Genomic DNA, 13,692 nt, shown 5'->3' with positions numbered 1-13,692 from the left:
TCGATTCAACCCCGGGATCGCGATTTGATCGACTCGTATACTCGGGGACAATCGATTTGCCCTTTGATTTGAGCTGCTTAGGCCAGCCTTTTTTTTTTCTATACATATTCTCTCGTTTTTTTCCCTGGGCGCCTCTGCGACGCGCCCTTACCACCCAACCCCCTCAGTTTCTGACGTGGACGGCTTCCAACGCGAGTCGACCCTTACGCCAGAGCGCTTTCGTTCTTTGACCCATTCCAGTCCTCTCGCGCTTGACGCTGCTTTGAGAGAATTGGGTTCTGGAGACTACCCGACCATTTTTTCTTTTTCTTTCTGCATCCCCCGCATCGCATCCATCACCCGTCGACCGGATCGTCATATCGTCGCCTTCTCTTCCGAAGAACGTACATTTGAACAGAAACATATCGAACAACTCCCAGAAAGATCTTTGCAAATTCGCTGTATTCTGGTATATATATCCGCGCTTGAACGATGTCGGCATTCATCCAAACGCCTGACCTCTCGGCCGGCGCGGTGACGACGGCATCGTCCTCGCCCCCGACCTCCACTCCTTCGCCGTCGACTTCGAGTGCGAATACGGCGCCCTCGTCGGCCACTCGTCGCCCTCCTCGCAAAAGCACGTTGACTCAACAGCAGAAAAACAATAAGCGACAGCGGGCGACCCAGGATCAACTGGTTACCCTCGAAGTTGAATTCAACAAGAACCCCACCCCCACAGCGGCTACCAGAGAGCGAATCGCACAGGACATTAATATGACCGAGCGATCCGTCCAGATCTGGTTTCAGAATCGGTAGGCGTTTCTAGAGTGGTTTGTGCCGCGTTCTTTTTGCTGATTTTAGCAGCCGTGCCAAAATTAAGATGCTTGCGAAGAAGAGTATTGAAACGGGCGAGGGCTGCGATTCAATCCCCGAGTCTATGCGCCATTACCTTGCGATGCAGATTGACCCCAACAAGCCTGCCTCGAGGGATTCCTTCAGCCGCACACCTAGCTACGGGGCTCCCAGCATGTATGCAAACGACGCAAACCCGTCCAGCAAAGTTGGTATGTTTCTTGGGTTCACCGGAAAGCCAGGTGTTGGGTGAAAATACTAACTTTGATAGTGATCTCCCATTTCACCTGCCGTTCCTTGACCATCGGTAGCTGGCGGCGCATTGGGCAAAACGCGATGGACCTGGTGGTCTTCTACTCGCCCGACAAGGCCTGCATGACTTACTACATCAACAATGACGCAGCCGGCTATAAGATCGAGTATCCCTTCTCCTACATCAAGAACATCTCTCTGGAGACTGGTGATCCGACTCCTGGGCCGAACGGCGCCCCGCCTCGCCCTGGTGGCCTTGTTGTGGAACTGAACCGCCCACCGATGTTTTACATGGACTCCTCCAACTCCGGCGGCTTTTACCAGTGTGGAGACTTCACTGAGGAGCAGCAGGCGAGCCAAATGATGGTTCATCACCTGGGAGGCCATCCCAAGGTTTTGAGTGTTCAACTCGCCAAGCTGGTGTCCTTGGAGTCTTTCCAGAATCGCCTGGCGTACAACAACGACAACAACGCCGCCAACAACAATTTCGCCATGTCGGCCACCCCCGCGATGTCACCGCCTTTTATCCAGCGCTCAGCCTCCCAGCCCAATCACTTTGCCCCTCCCGCCTACATGGGACTGTATCAGGACAACAATCACCTGGGACTGAACATGCCTCCACCACGTGGACACAAACGCCAGCGGAGTCGCTCCGTGCCTGCCGCTGTTGACATCTCGACGTTGCAGGCTCCAATGCCCTCTTTCCACGGCCCATCGCCCTCGGGGCCGTTCAGCAGTGCCGACTCGGGCATTTATGCGCCTGTCCCGCAATCGACCCATGCTCTTCCCACGGATCTCCGCATTGATACCGAAGGATATGGACTAGACTTCCGCACAAACTCTATGTCTGCGGCCACGGCCGGATCACCGTCGGACTTTGCTAGCCCATCCATGTTCAGCAGTGCCGCTCAGGGAGAGTCAACCCCAGTTGCTAGCATGACTCCTCAATTCAATGTCCCCTTCGTCCCGGGAGGCTCGACGGATGCATCCACGATGGGATCGCATGCCGCATCGCCGTACTCTAACGTCGGCCCGGCCGATCCATTGATCGCCGATCACTCGCCTCCGCTGTCGAATATGTCGCATGCTCCATCGGACATGTATGGGTTCGCTCACGATCCCCAGTCTGCCTTTGTTGAGGATGGCATGTCGATGAATGAGATGTACCCCAAGCATCACGTCCAATTTGGAGTTTCGCACGATGGCCCCAGCTTCGAATTGCCTATGCATGGCTTGCCGGGCCACCCCTCACCAGGGTTGGGTGACTACTCGCATGGTATGGCCAACCTCGACGAGATGAATTCTCACGGTTTGCCATCTGGGCCCTGAGTTTTTGCCGGTGAAGGCTATGCGTTCCTCTTGATTTTGATGTTTTACGGCTTTTGGCGTGCTGGTGGCGCTTTTTGGCGCTAGAGCTGGTTAATGGTTGCTTTTTTGATACCCTGGCGGAAACCGTTGCCCAGTGGGTGAACTCTCAGCCTGGGCCTGATCAAGGTTCTCTGAGAAGTTCGCTAGCATTGGCCAGGAAAGCTGTACCGATGGGATTCGTTCTTGTGTTTCTGTTTTATATATCCCTTCTGCCTTGCTGTACTAATACCCTTTTCATTCTGGGGCGGGTCCTGACGCGTTTTGTTGTTTTGACATTCATGCTCATGGGTTCCTGGATGTTCCGGTTGAATATTGAGCTCTTTCTTTGTTTCTTGTCAGTGTTCTCGATTCGGAGATTATTGGCTGGGAGCACTGTTTTGTCTTGCAGTGCCCTGGCTTTTTTTTTGGCTTTTGTTTGTCTGTTTTTCTTTTTACGTGCTTATGCCAAACAGATCGACTTGGACGGCGACTCCATTCCCCTCAATTTTTCTTCTCGTGCTCTCTTTTTTGTGATTTACTTTTGAGGTGGTTGGTTCACGCACACACTACTTGGATCCCACCACCTCGTTGCGATGGCCATCCTTCTTGCCATGGGTCTGGAGTCGGTCTGCGCGCAGTGTCCTACCGGCACCTGTTTGGGTCTGCTATTCTACTGGCGTTGCTTCTGCTGTCTGCTCAGGGTTGTGATATCCTCTGGGTGGGAGCAGAAGCCGGATGAAGGCGCTGGTCTGACGGTAAACGAGCGTGGGGGACTGACACTAGGCCTGAAACAATTCATTTTGTATCGCAAACTTCCGCGGAGATGATTCGTAGTTCTTGATTTCAATAGATTTCAGTAGATGCATAATTATACAGGGTGACATCTGAGTAGGATGCCTACCTCGATATGTCCATAGACTACACATTATCGACACAACCATATGCCCATAGGCATTCCCCAAAAGTGATAATAATCAGTCAGTATCCCACCCCCTTGGCGCCGGCGCCGAATACCCCTTCCTCTCACGCAAATATCGCTCAACCCAAACCTCCATCTTCTCCAGTATATTGCGCTCAGGCTTCCCTTCCTCGCCCGGCTCAAATACCCCCTCCTTACACCAAACACTCCAAGACCCCATCATACCAGCCATCAACACATCCGTGCCCAAGCGATCACCCACAACCGCAATCTCACCGGCCGACCCGATAACCTCGCGCTCCTGAAACCAGCGCACGACCTCGTCACCGCAGAACGGCTTCTTTTCCGCGCCGGCCGGCAGCCGGAATACAGGGATGCACAGGTGTGCCAGCTGCGCCTCGAGGTCGCGCACCTCGGCGTCGTAGGCCGGGTGGCTTCCGGCACGGTTGGAGACGATTAGGATTGAGTGTGGGTGCCGCGTGGCATGGAAGGGGGATGTTGGGGAGGTGCGCAGTTCGTGAAGTTTTGTGAGGATCTTGGGTGGGAAGGTGGTTGTTTTTGGGGGGCACAGGGTGTTGTCTTTGTCGAGGACTAGGGCTCGGATTGTGGGTGTTCGCGCTGATGGGGTTTGAGGGTGCTTTTCCGGGTTCGGTGGGGTGGTGTTATTGCGCGTTGACCCTGTTGATACGAGGTGGGGTCCAAGATCCTCGGGCAGGTGCGTGAAGGTTGGGATGGTGAGGTGTGGAAGGAATTGGGTGGGCTGTTTGAGGAGCGTGTGGACTGCGTGGTTGAAGCCGCGTAGGTTGGTGTTGGGGGAGCCGGCCATGGTGAACGAGTGTCTGGTATTTGGGGAGAGAGGAAGAGGGGAAAAAAAAAAGACCGAGGCTATATGCTATGGAAAATGCATTATAAAAACAAAATCCAAGAAGCGCAGATGCGAAAAACAATGCGTCCATAAAAACCACGAGAGTCGAGTAAGGCGGAGACCATATCTTGGCCGAAGGCGGAGAAGGAGCTTCGCAAACTTCACCTTTCTTCTCCCCTCGACTCTCCCGCTAAACCACCTCACCCCTCAATTCCTTGGGCTGCCTCTGCTAGACTTTTCTTTGATGAGCAGATTGCCGCTGTGATTCCGTTCATATCGTCTGCCTCCTTTCGACACTCGATTCGTGTCGCACACTCAAGATGGGCAAGCTCACCAGCACCATCGGCATCCCGATCAAGCTCCTCAACGAGGCACAGGTGCGCTTGGATCTTCCCAGTATTCTGACAGGGACACACCGTGGATACAGGATCGTTATGAGGGAATGGATAAGGTCGTTCGTTGGGCAGATCGCTAATTCTTCCTCGAACAGGGCCATGTCGTGACGCTCGAGATTACATCGGGTGTTGTCTACCGAGGGAAACTGCTTGAAGGTGCGTGATATCTGGATCTCTTCTTCTCTTGCGCTTCCACCTTGGCTTGACTTCGAAGACAATTTCGATGCTATCTGGCCGAGTCAACCATTTCTCCGATATTTTGGGCTGATTTTCTCCCCTACAGCCGAAGACAACATGAACGTCCAGCTCAAGGATATCACCGTGACCGCACGCGACGGCCGTGTGTCGCATCTCGACCAGGTCTACATCCGGGGAAGTCATGTGCGATTCTTCATCGTGCCGGACATGCTGAGGTGCGTTGGACTTTTCCTCTCCACAATTCTTATCTACCCCCTATGCCAAGTCGCGCATTTTCTATGAGTACCTCTGACCACTCTTCTTTTTATAGGAACGCTCCCATGTTCCGTTCACGAGGCCAGCGCGGGCGCGGTGTCGGTTTGGCGCGTGGTAAAGCCACGGTGCAGCGGGCGCGCGGCCAGCGGAGGGGCTGAATATAAGAGGATGAAGCGGAGACGAATGGGGCAAGGGTATGATTCTTTTTTCTTTCTCAAGACCCGGCAAATTCCAGTGGTTGGCGTTCATTCTGCTTTTTTTTACTTGGTCAATGGAGAACAAAAATGTCCCGGGCTTTTGTGGCTTGCTGGGCCGTGGCTACATATTAGCATTTCTCCTTGGAGCTTGTGTCGTACCACTCTAGATCATGAATCAATACCCGGCTCAGTGTATTCCGGAAAGGATCAAGATATTGTACTATATTGAGGCTGGACGTTAAATCGGGTCTCCAATCCCACTACGAGGGCTCATAAGTATCAATTGGCCAGTAAATTGTGTTGCAATAGACCTCCAGCATGAAACTGATTGTAAAAATCGGCTTTTCTTGAATCCGACGTAAAAAGGACAAGAGAGACGCGATCCAGGCCTCCGATTCTGCGATGCGGGACCGAATTCCAACTGCCCACTTCCACACCTCAACCCACCCAATGCCAGCCATTGCCTCAGCCAGGACAGCACCCACGGAACAGCAATCTTAAGCTTCCCTGCTTTCTTCCATAAAAACAGATCCTCGCGATGGCTTCTCCCGCAAAGGCCACAACATCCCCCGCAAAAGTGCGACACATCACCAAGCCACGCCGCCTGCTCATCCTCTCGCCAACTTCGCAATCAATATCGATAATCCCTCCCCTTCTACACTCCCTCACCGGCGTCTCAGTCCAAGACCCTCCCCAGCAACAAAAGACTCACTCCTCTTCCTCAGAGCCAACCGCCCCGCCCCAGTCCACGCCTACAACCACCACGTTCGCCGGGTACACAACACACAGCCCATTCCGCATCGAGACAAAATACTACAGCGCCGAGGTCCCAGTCTGGGTCGACGAAATCCCACTCGAGACCGAGCAACCTACCACTACGACTACCAGTACCACCGCCACCAAGACAAATGCATCTACAAACCCCACGGTGCAGCAGTGGCAAACCGAATTCCTGAGCGAGGAAGCAGATATCGTGCGCGATGCCGTCGGTGCACTAGTTGTGTGCGCGCACAATCCACAGAATCCAGATCCAGATCCGAGTGGCGGGACGACCACCGCAGACTCGGTAGCCAACCGGCCGGATGTGCGCGCGCTGTGCGAGCTAGTGCGCGGCGTCGGCGCCGTCAAGGAGCGCATCGACGAGGAGCGTGGGGGCGTCGGTGATGTGCCTAGTGTGTTTGTGCTTGTTGGGGGTGGGAATGGCGCTGTGTCGCGGTCCCAGCAAACACCGTCGAGTGGGTCGGCGCAAACGCAGCCGGATCTGGATCTTGGGGTGGATGACACGGATCTCGGGGGTGGTGCAGAGGATGCGCCGCTCTCAGTGGGGTGGTGGGAGGACCGGTTGTTTGATATGGGGTTGTTGGGGTGGGAGGTTGTGGAGTGGAACCCGAAGGAGCAGAGTACAGAGACGAGGCGGAATCAGTCTGGGGGTGAGTTTTGTTCTCTGGAGTCATTTGCCATTTCCTTACTATGTTATTTCATTGCTGACCCATTGCAGAACTCGAGGGCATGCCGCGCATCAAAGAGGTCCTCGAAACACACGACTGGACTGCTTCCAGCGACGATCCCCATCTGGACCCCGATGCTGGAGCTGATATCGACGATGACCTCGAAACAGAATTGCTGGGTTTTGGTGGCTCTACACATACACGCGGCTTTAATGACGAGGTGCATGAGCTTGAGCGTGAAATGCTCGGTTTGCGCATGGCTATTGAGCGGGGTGGAGGGGACGGCGAGGAGGATCAGGCCGGGGGCGATGACGAGATCAAGGTTGAGTCTATGGAAGGGCTGATGATGCGGATGCAAGCAATTCGAGGTACGTTGTTCCCCTTTGGTTTACCTATCCATGGATGGGGTGGTGATCGGCTGACACTCCCTAGATATGAGCTTTGAACTGCCGGAAAGCGAGCGCAAGAGGTTCGCAGCCAAAGCTGTGCAAGATATTATGCGAGAAATATAGTAACTGGCTTACATCTCAACATATGTTGCGTTTTTACGCAGGCACGATGATAATTAGAAAGACATCTTAGACTTATATTCAGCCCAAACTAGACATCATTAAGACATTAAATTCGTCGAGTGCATATTGTATTTAGTATCTATAAAAGTAGCTGAGCATATAATTACAGGAGACATATTATGTCTTTTGGCCCTATCGTCTGCAATCAACACACCTGCTGGCACTCCCTCACCAGTTCATCGCCCATAGACTACCACTACCACCATTAATCGGCGCGCTGCTTGCCGCGCATGACCTTGCGCCTCTGCGCAATCATGTGTGTGTACAGGATATACGAGCCTAGAAAAGTCAGTGGATTCCATATCCTCAGATAAGTCGATATTCATGGACATGCATCAATCCACGAAATAGGAAGACATACCAGGCACATAGATCACAAGGATGGCAATCAGGGCATACTGGAACAGCGGGTTGAGCTCCGCAGCGGGACCGAGGGCTTGCAAGATAAGGGTGCACTCGCTGGAAATGCCAATGGGGTAGAGGACGTAAAAGGTGTTGTACCTGCTAGATGTTAGCTGGTTCTTGATACTGATCTGAGAAAGAAGAATGTCAACAACATACCGCAACCAAGTCCACCACGCAGGTACCGAATTCCCCGACAACGTAATCGCAAAGAACCCATAACGAATGACTTCCGTAATCCCCCACGCACCCACACACCCCAAGTACGCATAATCACCCAGCTGCGCGCTCCCCTCCCGTCCAACAATCTCGCCGCCGAACGGCGCCATAATGCCCCACACCAGCAGCAGCCGACTGGCCACCTGCATAGCGGTAGTCAGGAATGGTGCGCGCACGAGGCGCACCAGGCTGTGCAGGACCTCCAGCGTGGCCAGTGACTGCGTTGCCAGCAACAGAGGCGAGAAGGTACGCTTGAAGACGGCGGGCAGATTGTTGAGGCCGAGGGCGAAGGGGATCTGGCTCGCGGTGTAGACCACGCAGGATCCCCAGAGCACGAGGTTCAGCGTGTTGTAGGCGAAGAGGTAGGCCTTTGTTGGGCCTGTCGGGGCGGAGGACCGCGTTGTGGCGGTGGTTGTTGACGGGGCCATCTTGAGAAGTGTGTGATGGTGGTAATTGAGCTTAGCGTGTGGTTTAGAGATCGAGTCTGGGGATTGCTTGGCTTGGATGCCAATTGGCGACGGGATCGAGGTGCACAGGAGCTATGCAGTTTCCCCAGAGGAAAAAGGGACCTCGGTGGATGACTCAGCATTCCAGAAGGCCCGTCGAAGCTTTGAAGTTAAACATCGATAGATCACCTACGCCGCTGTCCACGGGTATGTCTGCGGTTCTTCTTATTATTCTCTGGCTTTTGCGTTGCATGGACTCCATTGGGACCACTAGCGTATACATCATGTGCTAATTCGTGGGCTCAATGTGGCGCCTCGCTTGGTTCTCTCTCCAAATCTCACTCCTGCAGGGGAACAAGACGAAGCCGAGTCCATGGTCCTGGTTGCCAACAACGCGACGTATTTCTCCACTGATCCGGGCAGCACTGCGTGCTAATCTAAATGATTCGAAGCTTTGTGGTGACGGCACGAAAGAAATAACCGACTGCCTTACAAGGACAACCTACTTCTCGCATAGCCTCGACATAAAAGATAAGAAAGCCCCGCTATAGTGTCTCACCCAATATCCAATCCCTGCAGAAACGCAGGGCCTGTCACTTCCATGGCGTGCTGATAGCAAACATCTGCATGGTGGGTCCACTCGGGCCACGATTTAGGGCGAGATTTAGCGGGCGTCCAAGGCGTCCACAGCTCGAGTCAGGTGGAATGCTCCTCTCTCCTTCTCTACTACTACTACTACTACTACTATTTCTCTGTATACGTAGTATGGTAATCTCTAGTAGATTGATCGGCAATATCTAACTGTAAGTAACAAATGGTTGGATATCTGCCGAAGAGCAGACTCCGAGCCTGTATCACCGCCGAGGTCACACATCTCAGCCCCCAACTGCCTTGTAGATGCCGTATGCGAGGTGACATCATTAAGCAGAGATACAATTACCCTTACCCCTTGCCAGACCCGTCAACTGGACAGTCTACAAATTACACGGTATTGTCAACGTGAATACATGACATCACCGGTGATGTCATTTCTATTGATTGGCGGAGAAAACTCAGAACCAACCACACACAAAATGCCCATCTCGCTATATAAACACCCGCATGTCGAGAGGGATTCCTTGGGATCGAATTATTTAGACGGTTTCCCCTTTTTGTTTCTTTGTCTATTATGTTTTCGAGGTTTCCCCTCTGGTCAGACCTAGACAGAAAAAAAAAGTTGTCTCTCAGCAATCGTCATCGGTGACAGCATAATCCCTCGGAGCGCGAAACCCCCCTGACCCTCGCCTTTTTTTTTACTGCCCCCGCAACAGCAAGCTCAAACCCACTCGGCTTAGAATTCCAGAACCAGGAACGCAGATTATATGCAGTCTGACTCTCTTGGATTCATTATGTTGGTGCGCGAGGGGCCAGACCATTGACTGGGTGCCGACGCCGAAGATTTACAATCCTTGTCTTACACGATGTCTCTCAAGTCCCAATCCAACAGACTTCCAAGTGGAGATGTCTTTTTTCTTTCTTGTTCGCCTGGGCTTACCACAGGTTCGACTGGGTCTGGACACGACGGTTCCACGCGCGGCTGGAAAAGAAAAAAGTCGCACACTCGGGAAAAAGGGGAGACAGATGACGTCCCTGGCACTGGGATCGGCGCCCCGATGATGTCGTTTCGCGGCTCGCCCTGCCAGATCTCGTGTCTTGGTCTAGCTTGGTCGGTCACTTGCGGTCAAAAATACGTGTTCTCTTTTCTTTCCTTCTATTATTCTCTGACTGTTATCCCCCCCCCTCTCCACTACTCATCTCCCTTTTAGTACACCTGCACAGAATCCGCCTGGAAGGCAGTCCCGATGCGCTCAAGCGTTGTGGAGATTCCCGGAGTTTCTGCCACGGTTGCAGCTGACCAGATATGATTCAGCAATGATTTCAGTGCCCGACAGCTCGAGCACAAAAGCATTGCCTGGGTCTGGGGTCTTGGGGTGTAAAAATCTACATGTCAAGAGGAGCAAAGTAACTAACTATACAGACATTTGTGATACGGATTGTGACTGCTACAGTATTAACTGGGAGACATCCTTGGCAGAAAAAAAAATATAGAAATAGATTTTTCTCTCTATCCGACTTCAATGGCCCCAATGTGTAGGGATATTGTATCATCGGACTCCATCACAGACCCATTCCATGCTTTCCCCTCGCAAGCAAAATCGGTGAAAGTGTCGCTTTTTTTTTTTTTTGAAGCTGTGGGAATAGTTTTGCTATTTCTTTTTCTTAACCATTTGAAGAGTTTTTTATTTGAGATTTGTTTTTTTTTTTTCTGCGATTGTCATCTCTCCACTTGTTCCTTCGGGGTCAGGTCCCCGTTTGATTTGGCCGTGAGTGCCGATGCTCGTCTCCATCGACTTTACCCACCAACCGTTCTCCGCCCCTCCGTTCCTCTCTCTTCCTCTTCTTCCCCCTTCGGAGTCTCCGTCTTTTCTTTCTTGTTGTCTTTGATCTCCCTTGGGATTCGCTTCTTTTTCTTCGTTTTCTTCTTCTTTCTTCCCTTACTCTGGTGGTGACCTTGAAGCCAAGAGCTTCGAGAAGGACAGGTCGAAAAAAAAAGGTGGGATGAACCCAACCCCGAGACGCATTCTTTCTGCCCCTCCATTTTTTTTTGTTGTTTTGCCGATATAAATCCCCCTACACGCGATACCCGATTGATAGGCAGCATATCTATCGTTTTTATCTTTTCTTGCCATTTTTTTTGGTTTCTTGCTGTTGCGGAAGTGGAACCCGGCTGCAGCAGTGCGTTCATTGCCTTCTCCTCCGCCTAGTCTGGTCGAGTATACGCCAAAAATGAAAGGTGGATGGGCCCCAAGATTTATTTGATCGGAGCCCTACTTTCTTCCCACATCCCCTTTCTTTCTCTCCCTGGCATCGCACCGTAAGCGGTTTTGGCATCTACCCCTTCTCTGCTCTCCCTGGGTCGACTTCCACGCGGTGTGTTTGAACCTCTTGTGTGTGATATGATTCCCTTTTTCTGGATATGATTGTCGCTTGCATACTTCCCCACCAATGAGCCCAGGCATGACGGTCTGATCCTGACCTGGGTGTTGTGGCGTACAGCAACTCACCTCCCCGTGGCATAGATCGAGATCTTTTGCCCTTGATCTCTCGACAGCCTCTCAACCCCTCCGTCTTGCATTGGTGCCTTGATCTGTAATCCACCTACCACCCTTGGCTCTTTTGTAAGGCACCGGATCCGTGGATTGTGTGCGGTTCTTCCAGAAGCACAGACACCGGTGCTATAATTCTCATCATCTTTGCTTTTTGCTGGTTTGGGCTGTGTCGTGCAAATTGCTTTCGCTGCGCTGTTTCCAATGAAGACGTGATATTTCCATGGACTCTCGGGCTAACTGGACTTGCAAGCAGATCCCTCGAGCCATCTTACTGTTGGACTGTCTAGGCATCAGACCGGGTCCGTTCAATCCAACCATCATCCGATAGTCTGCACTGGGATCCAGATCTCTTCCTCACTATCTCTTCTTTTCCCTTTTCTCTCTCATCTCCCCCACATTCACATACCCCGCCATGGCACCCACCGACCCCAAGAAGGCGGCAGAACCTGTGAGGACCTTTGCAGCCCGTCATCAACTTGTCCATAAGCTCTGACTATCCATACCAGGCCAAGACCGAGGGCCCTCCCCAGCTCTCGGATGTCAAGGAGCTGATTGATGCGAGCACGTTCGAGCAAATCCTGGAAATGGACGATGACGACGACCGCGACTTCAGCAAGGGCATCGTCTACGGGTTTTTCGACCAGGCCGAGAACACCTTTAACAAAATTGAGAAGGCAATGTACGTGCACCGATAGTTTCTTCTTCTTCTCCTCCTTCATATCTCATACTGAATCTATTACTAACTCCCAATACAGCAAGGACAAGAAGCTCGACGAGCTCTCGTCTCTGGGCCACTTCCTCAAGGGATCGTCCGCCACCCTGGGCCTGACCAACGTCAAGGACGGCTGCGAGAAGATCCAGCACTACGGCGCCGGCAAGGACGAGACGGGCGCCGTCGACGAGCCCGACGACGAGGTGTCACTCAAGAACATCGACACCACCCTCAAAGAAGTGAAAGTCGAGTACGCCAAGGTCGAGAACTTCCTGCGCCGCCTCTATGGCGAGGATATCAAGCCAGTGGAAGAGGAGGCCAAGGAAACCAAAGAAACTAAGGAGACCAAGGAGGCCAAGCCGAAGGCTGAGTCTAAGGACTCGAAATAAACGCGAGTGCGAGTTTATCCATGGATGTGTGAGGGCGTAGCTGCATGATATGATATGCGCCCATTCTAGCGGTTTTTTTTTTTCTCTTTTTGTTTATTTCTCTTATTTTGCTTTTTTTTCTTTTTTATTTTCTCTTAGCGACGGATGGAGCATTGCAATGGGGCTCTTTTCTTTTCTTCCCCCCCCCCCCCTTCTTATTCCCTTTGCTTTCCTTCTCCCTCTGGGCTCTTCTGTTTCCCCATATGACGTACATAAAATCCTTCCCCCTCCGCCTCTTTCCCCTCTGCCCTCATCCCCTCGCTTCCGTTCCCCCTCGGGCTGGGGCTGGGTCTTTGCATGAACGGATTTACCTGGTTCTGGACACGTAGCTGTAGTCATGAGATTGCCATGATACTTTATCCAGGCCTAAATCCTCCATTCCCGATTCGAAGTGATAAGAGACCAGGCAGAATTCAAGAACTAGACAAGCCTTCCGGTGCCGTCTTTTACCTACGCCGTCTAGGCTTCAGCCTCTCCTAAAACCGTGCTCGAATGATGCTTTGGGGCTATTTTCGACCTGGGATGTATACTTACAACCTGTGGATGAAACCCGCTGTTTCTGAGCCAGCTATTGGCGTCTTAAAAAGCCTCCTTCAGCCACATGCATCGCCATTGGCAGTAGTCGATAAGCTTGAATTGATCTATCTGCCCTATTCCACTTTGGCGTTGGTTGCGAGAATTATAATTCTTGCGGGAACTTTAGGTTATACCAATTTATCTATTCGGCCAAGATAATTTGAGAGAGCATTTATAAAACTCCCCTGGCAAATCCTTCAAAGATCACCTTCCCCATTCTCAACATCATTTCTCCACCCAGTATCCGATGTACACGCCCCCGAGCCTCAGTCAAACGCAACACCGCCGAGAACGACGAACGAATAGCCGCTGTTAGTGAGGAGAGGCTGGGGAAATACTGCAGCTGCGATCCAGCCTTGCAGTGGCATCGGGGAGAAGAGATTGAAAACGCGCATCGAGAACCTGCAGCGGCAAGCTTGTTTGGGAGACAATGTGACACGGATTGAAATAAAGTAGAAATCCAACTCTGACTTTCTTTCAG

The 13,692-nt window shown here is 52.1% G+C and overlaps 6 protein-coding genes across 6 annotated transcripts; 4 read left to right on the top strand and 2 right to left on the bottom strand.

Moving 5' to 3' along the window:
* Nucleotides 1-471: 471 nt before the first annotated feature.
* Nucleotides 472-2,412, top strand: NUU61_002637 (homeobox domain-containing protein; the record flags this gene model as incomplete). Its single annotated transcript, XM_056653219.1, has 3 exons — nt 472-791; nt 844-1,043; nt 1,103-2,412. The coding sequence occupies 3 exons, from the start codon at nt 472-474 to the stop codon at nt 2,410-2,412; spliced, it is 1,830 nt and encodes a 609-aa protein (XP_056514286.1).
* A 992-nt stretch (nt 2,413-3,404) lies between these two features.
* On the bottom strand, nt 3,405-4,175 carry NUU61_002636 (phosphatidylglycerophosphatase; the record flags this gene model as incomplete). Its single annotated transcript, XM_056653218.1, has 1 exon — nt 3,405-4,175. The coding sequence occupies one exon, from the start codon at nt 4,173-4,175 to the stop codon at nt 3,405-3,407; it is 771 nt and encodes a 256-aa protein (XP_056514285.1).
* A 359-nt stretch (nt 4,176-4,534) lies between these two features.
* On the top strand, nt 4,535-5,220 carry NUU61_002635 (putative small nuclear ribonucleoprotein SmD3; the record flags this gene model as incomplete). Its single annotated transcript, XM_056653217.1, has 4 exons — nt 4,535-4,591; nt 4,705-4,765; nt 4,893-5,022; nt 5,118-5,220. 4 exons carry the CDS (start codon nt 4,535-4,537, stop codon nt 5,218-5,220), a joined length of 351 nt encoding a protein of 116 aa, XP_056514284.1.
* Nucleotides 5,221-5,797: 577 nt separating this feature from the next.
* Nucleotides 5,798-7,219, top strand: NUU61_002634 (adaptin-binding domain-containing protein; the record flags this gene model as incomplete). Its single annotated transcript, XM_056653216.1, has 3 exons — nt 5,798-6,689; nt 6,758-7,075; nt 7,140-7,219. 3 exons carry the CDS (start codon nt 5,798-5,800, stop codon nt 7,217-7,219), a joined length of 1,290 nt encoding a protein of 429 aa, XP_056514283.1.
* Nucleotides 7,220-7,484: 265 nt separating this feature from the next.
* NUU61_002633 (protein tyrosine phosphatase-like domain-containing protein) lies at nt 7,485-8,328 on the bottom strand (the record flags this gene model as incomplete). Its single annotated transcript, XM_056653215.1, has 3 exons — nt 7,485-7,558; nt 7,641-7,780; nt 7,841-8,328. The coding sequence occupies 3 exons, from the start codon at nt 8,326-8,328 to the stop codon at nt 7,485-7,487; spliced, it is 702 nt and encodes a 233-aa protein (XP_056514282.1).
* Nucleotides 8,329-11,907: 3,579 nt separating this feature from the next.
* NUU61_002632 (Hpt domain-containing protein) lies at nt 11,908-12,596 on the top strand (the record flags this gene model as incomplete). The annotated part of the gene is made up of 3 exons (XM_056653214.1): nt 11,908-11,943; nt 12,002-12,174; nt 12,251-12,596. 3 exons carry the CDS (start codon nt 11,908-11,910, stop codon nt 12,594-12,596), a joined length of 555 nt encoding a protein of 184 aa, XP_056514281.1.
* Nucleotides 12,597-13,692: the final 1,096 nt, after the last annotated feature.

Source organism: Penicillium alfredii (genome assembly GCF_028826965.1).
Source record: "Penicillium alfredii strain IBT 34128 chromosome Unknown utg000004l_segment0_segment0, whole genome shotgun sequence".
Taxonomy (NCBI): Eukaryota; Fungi; Ascomycota; class Eurotiomycetes; order Eurotiales; family Aspergillaceae; genus Penicillium; species Penicillium alfredii.
This window is presented reverse-complemented; position numbering and strand designations above follow the sequence as displayed.